Raw genomic sequence first — 12,559 nt, 5'->3', positions numbered from 1 at the left:
TTGTTTTAGCTTGTGAATTTTCCCTATGCTAAGAGGGAGGTTTATTCCTGTTTTTTGTAACTTTGCAGTTTTGCCTAGAGGGGAATCCTCTGTGTTTTCAATCTTATTACCCTGTAAAATTACCTTCCATCCTGATTTGACAGAGGTGTTTTTTACTTTTTTCTTTATAATAAAGTTCTGCTTTTAAGAACCTGATTGGGTTTTAGTGTCCTAAAACCCAACGATCTGGTTTGTGCTCACTTTGTTTACCTATTTGGTTGATATATTATTCTCAAGCCTCCCCAGGAAAGGGGTGAAGGGGTTTGGGGGGATATTTTTGGGGAACAGGAACTCCAAGTGGTCCTTTTCCTGAATCTTTGTCTAACTCACTTGGTGGTGGCAGCAATACCGTCCAAGGACAAGGAAGGATTTGTGCCTTGGGGGAATTTTTAACCCAAACTGGTAGAAATAAGCTTAGGGGTCTTTCATGCAGGTCCCCACATCTGTACCCCAGAGATCAGAGTGGGGAGGGAACCCTGACAGCCCTGATCCCAGCTGGGGCAAGGCCTGTCTCTTGCTGTGTCTGGGCAGCAGCCAGCTGTCACGGACTCACAGGACTCATTCTCGCTAACAGTTAGCTATTGTCAGGAGAGCTGCACATGCCTGATTAAGGGGGAAAACTTTTTACAAAACTTAACGTTACCAACTTTCTCACTCACACCTATGTATTTGCTTAAAATACAAAACAGGGTGGATAAAAATCAATGATATTTTTAAAAAAATAAAAAAATGGATTTTTTTATTTTAATTGGATTTTTTTATAGGTTTTTTTCTCAAAAAGCATTTTATCTAAAAATCATTTTAATTAAAATACATTATAGCCCCAAAATATCTCATCATGGAATGGGGATTATAAATTCTAATTCTATAGTATGAGACAATATATTCATGTAATGTTAAGAAAAGTTTTGCAAATGAGTTCCAATAACAAATGGCATTATTATTAGTTAAATTGGATCAATATGAAATTGAAAGGTGGCTAAGGAACTGGTTAAAGGGGAGACTACAACGGGTCATACTGAAAGGTGAACTGTCAGTCTGAAGGGAGGTTATTAGTGGAGTTCCTCAGGGACTGGTTTTGAGACCAATCTTATTTAATCTTTTTCTTACTGACCTTGGCACAAAAAGTGGGAATGTGCTAATAAAGTTTGCGGATGACACAAAGATGGGAGGTATTGCTAACACAGAGAAGGACCAGGATATCATACAGGAAGATCCGGAGGACCTTGTAAACTGGAGTAGAAGTAATAGGATGAAATTTAATAGTGAAAAGTACAAGGACATGCATTTAGGGATTAATAACAAGAATTTTTGTTATAAGATGGGACTCATGAGTTGGAATTACCAGAGGAGGAGAAGGATCTCGCAGTATTGGTTGATCATAAGATGATTATGAGCTGCCAATGTGATATGGCTGTGAAAAAAGCCAATGTGGTCTTGGGATGCATCAGGCGAGGTATTTCCAGTACTGATAAGTGTTAGTACCATTATACAAGGCACTGGTGAGACCTCATCTGGAATACTGTGTGCAGTTCTGGTCTCCCATGTTTAAGAAGGATGAATTCAAATTGGAAAAGGTACAGAGAAGGGCTTGTAGGATGATCCGAGGAATGGAAAACCTGTCTTATGAAAGGAGACTCAAAGAGCTTGGTTTGTTTAGCCTAACCAAAAGAAGGCTGAGGAGAGATACGATTGCTCTCTATAAATATGTCAGAGGGATAAATACCAGGGAGGGAGAGGAATTATTTAATGTGGCCCAATGTGGACACAAGAACAAATGGATATAAGCTGGCCATCAGGAAGTTTAGACTTGAAATTAGATGAAGGTTTCTAACCATCAAAGGTGTGAAGTTCTGGAACAGCCTTCCAAGGGTAGCAGTGGGGCAAAAGACATATCTGGCTTCAAGACTAAGCTTGATAAGTTTATGGAGGGGATGGTATGATGGGATAGCCTAATTTTGGCACTTAATTGATCTTTGACTATTAGTGGTAAGTATGCCCAGTGGTCTGGGATGGGATGTTAGATGGGGTGGGATCTGAGTTACTACAGAGAATGCTTTTCTGGGTGCTGGCTGGTGAATCTTGCCCACATGCTCAGGGTTTAACTTATCGCCATATTTGGGGTTGGGAAGGAATTTTCCTCCAGGGCAGATTGGCAGAGGCCCTGGAGGTTTTTCGCCTTCCTCTGCAGCGTGGGGCACTTGCTGGAGGATTCTCTGCACTTTTATGGTATGTCTACACTACGAAATGAGGTTGAATTTATAGAAGTCAGTTTTTTAAAAATAGTTTTTATACAGCCGACTGTGTGTGTCCCCACACAAAATGCTCTAAGTGCATTATGTCAGCGGACTGCGTCCAGCATACCGAGGCTCACATCGACTTCCGGAGTGGTGCACTGGGGGTAGCTGTGAGTAGCTATCCCGCAGTTCCCACAGTCACTGCTGCCCATTGGGATTCTGGGTTCAGATCCCAATGCCTGATGGGGCAAAAACAGTGTCGCGAGTGGTTCTGGGTAAATGTTGTCAGGCCCCCCTCTCCTTCCCTCCCTCCATGAAAGCAACAGCAGACAATCGATTAGCGCCTTTTTTCCTGGGTTACCTGTACAGACGCCATACCACGGGAAGCATGGAGCCCGCACAGCTCACCATCACCGTACATCTCCTGGGTGCTGGCAGACATGGGACTGCATTGCTACACAGCAGCAGCTCATTGCCTTTTGGCAGAAAATGATCCCCTCCCCCCTTCAATCACTGCTCTCTTGGGCCGATCGGGCGGAGGTGGAGCAAACTCACTGACTGAAAACTTCCTGTTTTACAAGATCCACTAAGCAACGAGCCTCCCAGCACAGCCACTGATGCCCACACGCAGGGGCACAGAGTTGATGTGCCACTGGCCTGGGGCAGACCAGGCCAGGATCTGGCTGGGAGACCAGGCCAGAGTGGGATATTTGGGAGGGCCTAGCCACCAGGGCTGGCCTCAATGCATCCATTTAGGGGGTGCTGCATTTCCTTTAGTTATAGGTTTTTCCCAGACACTTATGCAGCTCAGCACCGGGCGAGGGATCCCTGTATAAACAGTCCCTGAGCCCCAAGCCAGATTCAGCTGCATCTCAGCTCTTAAATCAAAGCCTGGAGTCAGCAGCCACTGGAATCTAGCTGCCTTTCCTGAGACCCGCTGACCCAGCTCTCATCACTAGGGAATCCTCAGTGACCAGGGACCTGGGAGTCGCTTGAGGAACTGAGAGACAGAAAACAAACATCTGCGGTCAATGGACCAGTTCCGATCTGCTGACGTTTCCCCTGCCAAGAAACCCTAGAGGGGAAATACCCATGTCCTATTCACCCTCCCCACAGCCCACCCCCGTGGTGGGGTCAGAAGCTGCCTGTGTCTGGGACAATCTCTCTCCTTGCGTCGATGGCACCAAGATCTCCAGCCACTGGAGCCAGGTTGTGCAAGACGTTCTAGGGACGTGTTTCTCAAATGTGGCTTTTCCTGTGGCCAAAGCCTCCTGGGTGGTGATTGTGGGGGCAAAGCAGAGGCCCCTCTCCCAGACCCACAAGCAGGGGTTTGGCCCTGCCCTATCTTGAGACACAAACACTGGAGGAGCAGGGGGCCAGTGAGTTCCCCACCTTCCCGGGGGTGGTGGGATCGGTCTTCAGCCCTGGGGTGGTGGGCTCCAGCTGTGGGGTTTGGGGCTCTAACTCCGGACCCCATAGTCTATTGCTGGGCCCTGTCCTGTGGGCTTTGGGCTCTTTCTCTTGGCCACTCAGTGGTGGGCTCTGGCCCTGGACCCTCGCCATGCAGCAGTAGGTTCTGGCCCCGGGCTCACCCCCCAATAACCCACAGCTCCCACTGCCTCTCCAAGCTCCCCATCCAGTTCCCCTATTGCCCCTGGCCCCCACTGCCTCCCTACCCACCTCCCCATCCGGGGCTTAATTTGTCCCCTGCACCTCCGGGCTGAGTACGTCTGCTGGGAAAAGGGATACATGTATGTTTGTCCCTTTTCCCAGCAGACTGAGGAGCTAGATGGGAGGCTGGAAAAAGCTCAGGGGCCGACTCTGTGGGTGCTCCCGGGCTGGAACCCCAATGGGAAAAAATAGTAACAAGAACAAAAGACAGGAACGTTCAAAACCCCTTATTTGTGTCTCTATTCTGTACAGGTCCAGGAAAGAATAGAGAGAACTGAACATTATTTTATTATTGAGTTTGCAAAACCCCCTAAATAAATGACTGACAGTGATTTCAGCATGGATCTGTGCATATTTCTTTCTTTTTCCTAAAGTTAATTCAGTATTTTAGGATTTAGGAAGAATTCTCTGAGCGGCGCCAGTGAGCTCTTTGCAGCTGCCCCACCCCAGAGGCGAACGCGTCTCAGCTCCGGGTAAGTGATTAGGATCTGCAGCATGTACAGTGTGATAAGAGGTGCAAACTGCTAGTGTTAAAATATTGTCTTGTAACTGGAGACAGCAGAAACAAAGCGCTAGAGCGGATGAAGGGGTTGGGCGCTCCCCCCACCACTGCTGGGTTCTGTCCCTGGCTCTTGGAGGTGAGGGGGGTCTGGCAGGTTAAAGTAGGGGAGGCAGGGAGGCAGGACTCTGGGGTTCTGTCCCTGGCTCTGGGAGGGGAGCAGGGTCTATTGGGTTACAGTGTGGGGGGGTGGAGGCAGAGAATCACAACTCCTGAGTTCTGTCACAGCTCTCGGAGGAGAGTGGGGTCTTGTGGGTTAGAGTGGGGGATGGGGGTGGGGAGTCAGGACTCCTGGGTTTTATTTCCAGCCCCACAAGCAATATGCAGCCTGCCCCTGTTGCAGGGAAGTCGCAGGCAGTGCCAGCCAGAGGGAGGGGAAGTTGGCAGATGCTGATTCTGGGGGTTCTGAGAAAGCATCTCCCCCCAACAGCCCCTGCCAGCGCCCACTTCTGCTTTCAGGTTCCTGCACATGCTGCTTCCCCAGGCTCCGAGTCACAAACCCTGGGGAACCCGGGCTGCAGGGTCGGAGAGCCAGGTGCTGAGCCCCCCTCTGCCGGTCTAGGGGTGAGTGGAAATGTGGCCCCTCCAGCCCGAGCTCTGCCGTGGCCCCTCCAGCCTGAGCAGGGTCCCGCCCCAGGGCTCCCCCACCATGGGGACCACACTGGAGGTGTCGGCTCTGGGGGCCACGTACAGCAGGGGGTTCCCCAGCTCCCATCCCTCAGCCTCCTTCCCGAGAGCACCTGAGGGCAGCAGAGGGATGGTGGGAAATGGAACTGCCGGGAGTTTCCCCTTCCCCACATGGGTGGATTTGGGGGGCAGGGAGGGCAGGTATTGCAGAGGGGGCAGTTATAGATACCCCAGGCTGAGCACATACGTGCAAACTTCTCACCCATAGTCCCACTGCGCTCACTCCATTGTGCTGACCCAACTCCATGGGGGGCAAAGCGTGGGTGTGTGTGTGGGGCACAGACCCCCTGGAGCTCCCAGATACTCTAGAGGGGCAGGGCAGCCCCCCAGGGATGCGGATGGAGTCTGGATCTCTCAGGGCTGGTCCCTTCCCCTCCAGCCCTGGGCAGCGGGGCCCGTCCCACCCTGCTCGGGCAGGGGATGGTGCATGGGCCATGTGGGATCCAAGCTGAGACCCGCCCAGCTCACTGCAGTGGTTGGGGGAGGGGGAGGCAGGAGTGAGAGGCCTGTACCATTTTAACAGGTAAAGACGGGGGGAAGGTGTGAGTGGCCCAATTCACATTTGAGGAGGGGAAGGAGGGAGTGGGCCCCACCATTCTCACAAGAAGGAAGAGGATGGAGGGTCCGTAACACTGACAAGGAGGGGAGTCCCAGCTGCAGGAGGAGCAGAGTTGAGCGGCGGAGGGGAGAATGCCGCTGTGGGGCAGAGAGGGCAGCATTAGCGCCCCACCCTGTCTGCAGAGTTCACTGTGCGTTGTGTGAAGAAATACGGCCTTACATTTCTTTTAAACCTGCCGCCTATTCATTTCATTTGGGGACTTCTAGTTCTTGTGTTATGGGAAGGAGTAAATCATACCACCCTATTTACTGTCTCCACACTAGTCAGGATTTTACAGACCTCTATCATATCCCCCCTTAGGCGTCTCTTTTCCAAGCTGAACAGTCCCAGTGTTATTAATCTCTCCTTCTGTGAAATCTGTTCCACACCCATCATCATTTTTGTTACCCTTTTCTGAATCTTTTCTAATTCCAATTTGAGATGGGGCCTCCAGAACTGAATACAGTATTCAAGATTTGATTGTTACCATGGATTTATATCGAGGCAATATGATATTTTCTGTCTTATTATCTATCCCTTTCTTAATGATGCTCAACAAATTCTTTTGATGGCCGCTGCACATTGAGTGGGTGTTTTCAGAGAACTCTCCATACTGACTCTCAGATCTCTTCCTTGAGTGGTAACAGCTAATTTATACCCCACCACTTTATATGTATAGTTCGGATTATGGATTATGTTTCCCAATGTGCATAACTTTTCATTTATTAACATCAAATTTCATCTGCCATTTTGTTACCCAGTCACTCAGTTTTGTGAGATCCCTTTGTAGCTCTTTGCGGTCAGCTTTGAACTTAACTATCTTGAGAAGTTTTGTATCATCTGCAAATTGTTCCACCTCACCGGTTACCCCTTTTCCAGATCAGTTATGGACATGTTGAACAGCACTGCTCCCAGTACAGACCCCTGGGGACACCACTATTCACCTCTCTCCACTGTGAAAATTAGCCATTTATTCCTGTCCTTTGTTTGCTATCTTTTAACCAGTCACTGATCCAGGAGAGGATCTTCCCACTTATCCCATGACAGCTCACTTTGCAAAGGAGCCTTTTGGGAGGAACCTTGTCCAAGGCTTTCTGAAAATCTAAGTACATGGAATGTGTCACCCTTGTCCACATGCTGTTCACTCCCTCCAAAAATTCTAGTAGTTTGGTGAACCATGATTTCCCTTTACAAAAACCATATTGAGTCTTCCCCAACAAATCTCTGCATCTGATCATTCTGCTCTTTGCTATACTTTCACTTTACTATAATTTCAACCAGTTTGCCCATCACTGAAGTTAGGCTTATTGGCCTTCAACTGCCAGGATCACCCCTGGAGCCTTTTTTAAAAATTGGTGTCACATTCGCTCTCCTCCAGTCATCTGGTACAGAAGCTGATTTAAATGAGAGTTAGTAGTTCTGCAATTTCACATTTGAGTTCCGTCAGAAGTCGTCTCCAGCTTCCTTATGAGAATGTCATGTGGGACTGTGTCAAAAGCCTTGCTGAAGTCCAGGTATGTTATGTCCACTGCTTTCCCCCAGCTCCCAACCAGTTACCTCTTCAAAGAAGGAAACGAAGCTAGTTTGGCAGGATTTGTTCATGGTAAATCCATGCTGGTGATCACCGCTTCGGCCTCACAAATTGAAGGTTTTATACATTGCTCTAGTAACTTTCCAGGTGTTGAGGTCAGGCTGACTGGTCTATAGTTCCCCGGCTCCTCCTTTTTCCCCCTTTTAAAGATGGCCCCTCTGTTAGCCCTTCCCCCGTCTTCTGGGACCCCTCCTATCATCCATTAGTTGGCAAATATTATTTCCAGTGGGTCCAAGATTTTTTCAGCTAATTCCTTCAGCCCCCTGGGTTGAACAGCTTCCTGCCCCACTGATCTGAATTCATTCAAATTGGCCAGAGCATCTGTGACGTGTTCTTTACTGATCCCGATTTGCAGCCTTTCCCCTTTGTTGTCCATGGTAACTTCACTGGTTGCCTGCTCACATGTTGTTTTACACTGAAGCAAAGCAGGCACTGAGCAGTTCTGTCTTCTGACCATCTTCTGTCACCAGATCAGGATTTTCTGGCCGCTCTCATGATTCTTAGAGGAAAGTCTCAGGTGTTTTTTTTTTTTTGCCAATTTAAGGATTTTTTAGCCCACGATCTCTCAGGATCATCTGGTGATTTGGGATTTTCTGAGGAGGGGGAGGTCACTGTGCTGCCAGCAGCCCCAGATCAGCCCCCTGCAGGGCCCAGCAGCACTGATGGTCCCCCAGGCAGATCTGTGACCCCAAACAGCCTCTGCTCTCACACTTCCCACCCCCCTTCTCTCTCTAAGTCTGTCCCAGCCCAACGCCCCAGCCATGGGCAGAGCCCTGATGCCACACCTTGATGCTGGGGAAAGGAAGAGCCCGCCTCAGGGCCCCCCCTGGAGAGCAGGGGGTCCTGCCACGCTGAGGTTCCTGATCCTCACCCTGCTCTGGAGGGGTAAGTAAGCAGCACCTGCAGCCCCAGGGCAGGGGGAAGGGCAGAACCTGCGTTAAGCGGGGCCAGGTCTGTCCCAGGACTTGGAAGGGAGACTGGCCAGAGGGGGAGGGGAGCGCAGTGCCCCCGTGCGGTGCTAGGGGGCTCTGAGTGACAGGGAGCGGGGGCAGGAGGGAAGATGTAGGGAGGGATGGAAACTAAATGGAGTGAGATTTGGTCAGGGACCCAGGGCTGGGCTCGCAGGGGGCTGCAGGTCGGGAGTGAGGGGCACCGGCAGAGCTGGGGGCTGCATCTCAGGGTTGGTCTCTGCTCTCTAGTAGTGTCCCTGGAGCCGGCCCTGTCTGTGGGGAGCTCAGGGGGGGGCTCTGCTCTCTACGGGTCCCATTTTTTGGAGCCGGCCGAAAAACAAGGAGCGCCACCCCCCTCCAAGCGTCACACCACCCACGGTCCCGCCCCCGAGTGTCACACAAGCCCCTCCCCCCGAGGGTCGCGTCGCCCAAGTCCCCGCCCCCCCGAGGTTCGCGTCGACCAAGTCCCGCCCCCGTGCGTCGCGTCGCCCAAGTCCCGCCCCGTGCGTCACGTCGCCCAAGTCCCGCCCCCGAGCGTCACGTCGCCCAAGTCCCCGCCCCCCGAGCGTCACGTCGCCCAAGTCCCCGCCCCCCCGAGCGTCGCGTCGGCCAAGTCCCCTCCTCCCGAGTGTCCCTGGAGCCGGCCCTGTCTGGGGGGAGCTCGGGGGGGGCTCTGCTCTCTCTGGGCCCCACTTTGATCCCTCCCCGTCCCCTGCAGGGTCCCTGTCCCAGCAGCCCGGATTTACCCTGACGGTGCCGCAGTCGGTGTCGGTGCAGGAGGGTCTCTGCGTTCTCGTCCCCTGCACCTTCACGTACCCAGCCTCGTACGACACCGACAATCCCTCGGCCCAGCTCTACAGATACTGGTACAAGGAGCCTGCTACTGTGGGCCAGGATCCTCCCGTGGCCAGCAGTGCCGGCAGCCTGGGGATGTCGCAGGAGACCCAGGGCCGGTTCTGGCTGGCGGGGGATCCAGCCCACGGTGACTGCTCCCTGCAAATCAGTGATGCCCGAAAGACGGATGCGGGGAGATATTTCTTTAGCATCGAGAAAGGCCTGTTAGATCACACTTACCGCTCCAATTCCGATGGCTCTGACCCTGCGCTCACGATCTCTGTGCCAGGTAAGAGCAGCCGCAGTCACCGCTTGTGAGGGTTCCTCCCACTCTGAGCTCTGGGGTACAGATGTGGGGACCTGCCTGAAAGACCCCTTCAGCTTATATTCTACCAGCTTCGGTTAAACCTTCCCCAAGGCACAAATTCCTTCCCTTCGCCTTGGACGCTATTGCTGCCACCACCAAGTGATTTGTAGAAAAATCCAGGGAAGGGTCACTTGGAATCCCTGTCCCCCCCCCAAAATATCCCCCCAAGCCCCTTCACCCTCATTCTTGTGGAAGCTTGAGAATAGTGTACCAACCAATTGGTTAGCAATGTGAGCACAGACCCTTCAGGACACTGACAATCAATCAGGTTCTTAAAAGAAGAACTTATATATATAAAAAGAATCACACCTGCAAAAATCAGTTTGGAAGGTAACTTCACAGGGTAAATAAAAGATTTCAAACACAGAGGATTCCCGTCTGGCTCAGCTTCACAGTTACAAAAACAGAATTAAAACTACATCTGTAGCATAGGAAAATTCACAAGCTAAAACACAAGATAACCTAGCGCCTTTCCTTGCCTACTTCCAATGTCTGTGGTTTTAGATCTGTTCTTCCAGGAATATTTGCAGGAGCTGTTGTACCTGCTCAGTCTCTCCCTCTGTCTAGAGAGAGAACAATAAAGAAAGCAACAAACAAATCCTCCTCCCAACCCCCCAGATTTGAAAGTTTCTTCTTTCCTCATTGGTCCTTCTGGTCAGGTGCCAACTAGGTTATCTGAGCTGATTAATCCCTTACAGGGAAGGCGATTTAGTAGAGCTGCCAAAGAGGGATTTGATGTTACTGCACACAGAGAGTTGTTACTCTTCCCTCTATATTTATGACACCGCTTATCAGCCCCATGAGCCAGCCAGTCCCTGCCCTGGAGCCGGATCGGAGCTGCAGCCCCAGACAGGAAAGGCCCCATGTCCCCGAGTGATTCTCTCCCCTCTCCCCATGTCTCAGGGCTGACAGAGGAGCCAGAGATCCAGATCTCGCCGGCGCGGGGGCTGCCAGGGACGCTGCTGGTCGGGAAGCCAGTGACTGTGACCTGCACGGCCCCTGGGAGCTGCTTCGGGCCCCCTCCCCAAGTCACATGGACGGGGCCGTTCAGCGACACAGCCCAGAACGTCTCAGCCCAGCTGGCGAACGGCACCTGGGCCCACAGCTCCGCGCTGAGCTTCACGCCCGGCCCGGGAGACCAAGGCAAAGGTCTCGTCTGCAGCGTAACCTACAGGCCACCACGGGGACCTTCCACCCGCAGAACCGTCCAGCTCCACGTCGGCTGTGAGTGACCCCTCCCAGCCCCTCCACGCCGCCCCCAGCCCCCTCTGCTGGGATCCTCACCCCCCACCATGCACCCTCAGCCAATTCTACTCCAGGCCCCTTCCCCCCACACCGTGCAGCCCCTTCTCCCTTGCGATCTTCACCCCTTCCTGCCCCCCTTGGCTGTGGCTCCCCCATCTCATACTCACTCCCAGATCCCCAGGCCCTTCTCTTCTGGGATCTTCTCTACCCCTGTGTGGTGTTTAGATGTTGCTTGTGATTATTAGAACTGGGAGCACTGGTTGTTGGGAGTCTGAAAGGCAGGAAACAGGAAGGAGGGGGAGGAGTTGAGGAGGCACAGTGAGAGTTACAGAGGGTGCAGCAGCAGCTTGGTAAAGTGGTTTCCACTTTAAAAATGAAGTCCTGTTGAAGTTTGTTAGTACCTTGCCTTGTTGTTACAACATTTGGGCGACAAGGGTCGATCTTCTGCCTCTGAACCCACCTGCACCCTTTCTGCAAAACCCAGGTGAGCCTACTTTTACTGCCTGGATCCATATGTTTGAGATTTATCTTTCCGTCAGTGCTACAGAGATTTCTGAAGTTAGAAAGCATGCTCTGCTAATCCACTGCCTTGGAGCAGAATGGCAGCGTATATTTTACAATTTTCCCCTTGCAGATGATAAATATGCATTATCTGCTTTAAAGAATTTTTTGTGTCAAAAGTGAATGTAGTAGCTAATCGCTACAGATTTCGCCAGCGTGAGCAGAAACCCGAGGAGACTATAATGCCGTGTATTGCTTCCCTGAGGAGTCTGATTGTAACTTGTGACTTTGGGAATATGGCAGGTGAGATGATTCAAGACCAGCTCATTGAGAAAACAAGCATGCTTCGTGTAAGAGAATTCTTACTTCTAGAACCACAACTTACACTAGAAAAAGCAATAACCATTGCTACTCAGATTGAGTCAGCAACAGCTGAAGCCAAAATGATGAGCAGGGATACAGGAGGCACAGTCCAGGCTTTGACTCCTTTGCAGAAAAGTTCCCTGCTGCAGACAAACAATTGCATATATATATCTGCCCCTGGAAATTTCCACTACATGCATCCGACGAAGTGGGTATTCACCCACGAAAGCTCAGGCTCCAATACATCTGTTAGTTTATAAGGTGCCACAGGACTCTTTGCTGCAATTGCAAGAGGAAAACTCATGAAAAGCCGCTGAACCAGCAAATGCAAAATACAGTAAAAGCTTTCACTGTGGATCCCCACAACACCTTGCAAGCTACACAGGATGTCCAGCAAAAGTTGCTCAGTGCAATCATTGCAAACAGATTGGCCATTTTGCTAAAGTATGTCGCAGTAGCCAGTCCAATCAACAGGTGCATTCAGTTACAATACCAGATGTTACTGTGCTGGACGTGGACAAAATCACTACTGCACATATTCCAGAACAGATATAGTGCACTTTAAATGTTTCTGCCATACCCACAGGCAAATCACACTCTCTTCAGCTAATGCTGGACACTGGCTCAGCAGTATCTATACTACCTGATTCCATTTATTTGCATTACTTTAAAGATGTGCCTCTTACTGAACCCAAACTTCAGTTGGGGTGCTATTTGAAAAACCATATCCCAGTACATGGCTGCCTGCCAGCAATAGTTACTTTTGGTGATTGCTGTGCAACTGCAGAGTTCTACGTTGTCCACAAAGGCACTCCTATCCTTGGCAGAGATTTACTCGCTGCTTTAAATCTCAGGGTCGTTAATGGACGAATTGATCTTCCTCAGCAAAGCACTCTTGCGGTACACACACCAGTTTC

General features: G+C 51.0%; 2 protein-coding genes across 2 annotated transcripts in view; both read left to right on the top strand.

Annotated features, from left to right (window-relative positions):
* The window catches only part of LOC120390591 (sialic acid-binding Ig-like lectin 12), a 42,165-nt gene that overhangs the window by 23,615 nt on the left and 5,991 nt on the right, over positions 1–12,559 (top strand). The window contains exon 2 of the mRNA XM_039513325.1: positions 10,437–10,757. Within this exon, the coding sequence (XP_039369259.1) occupies positions 10,437–10,757 (321 nt within the window). The remainder of the gene's footprint in view (positions 1–10,436; positions 10,758–12,559) is intronic.
* The window catches only part of LOC120390590, an 86,537-nt gene continuing 78,280 nt past the window's right edge, over positions 4,303–12,559 (top strand). The window contains exon 1 of the mRNA XM_039513324.1: positions 4,303–4,420. The gene's annotated coding sequence lies outside the window, so the exon portion shown is untranslated. The remainder of the gene's footprint in view (positions 4,421–12,559) is intronic.

The sequence above is a fragment of the Mauremys reevesii genome, linkage group 24 (assembly GCF_016161935.1).
Source record: "Mauremys reevesii isolate NIE-2019 linkage group 24, ASM1616193v1, whole genome shotgun sequence".
Lineage (NCBI taxonomy): Eukaryota > Metazoa > Chordata > Testudines > Geoemydidae > Mauremys > Mauremys reevesii.
This window is presented reverse-complemented; position numbering and strand designations above follow the sequence as displayed.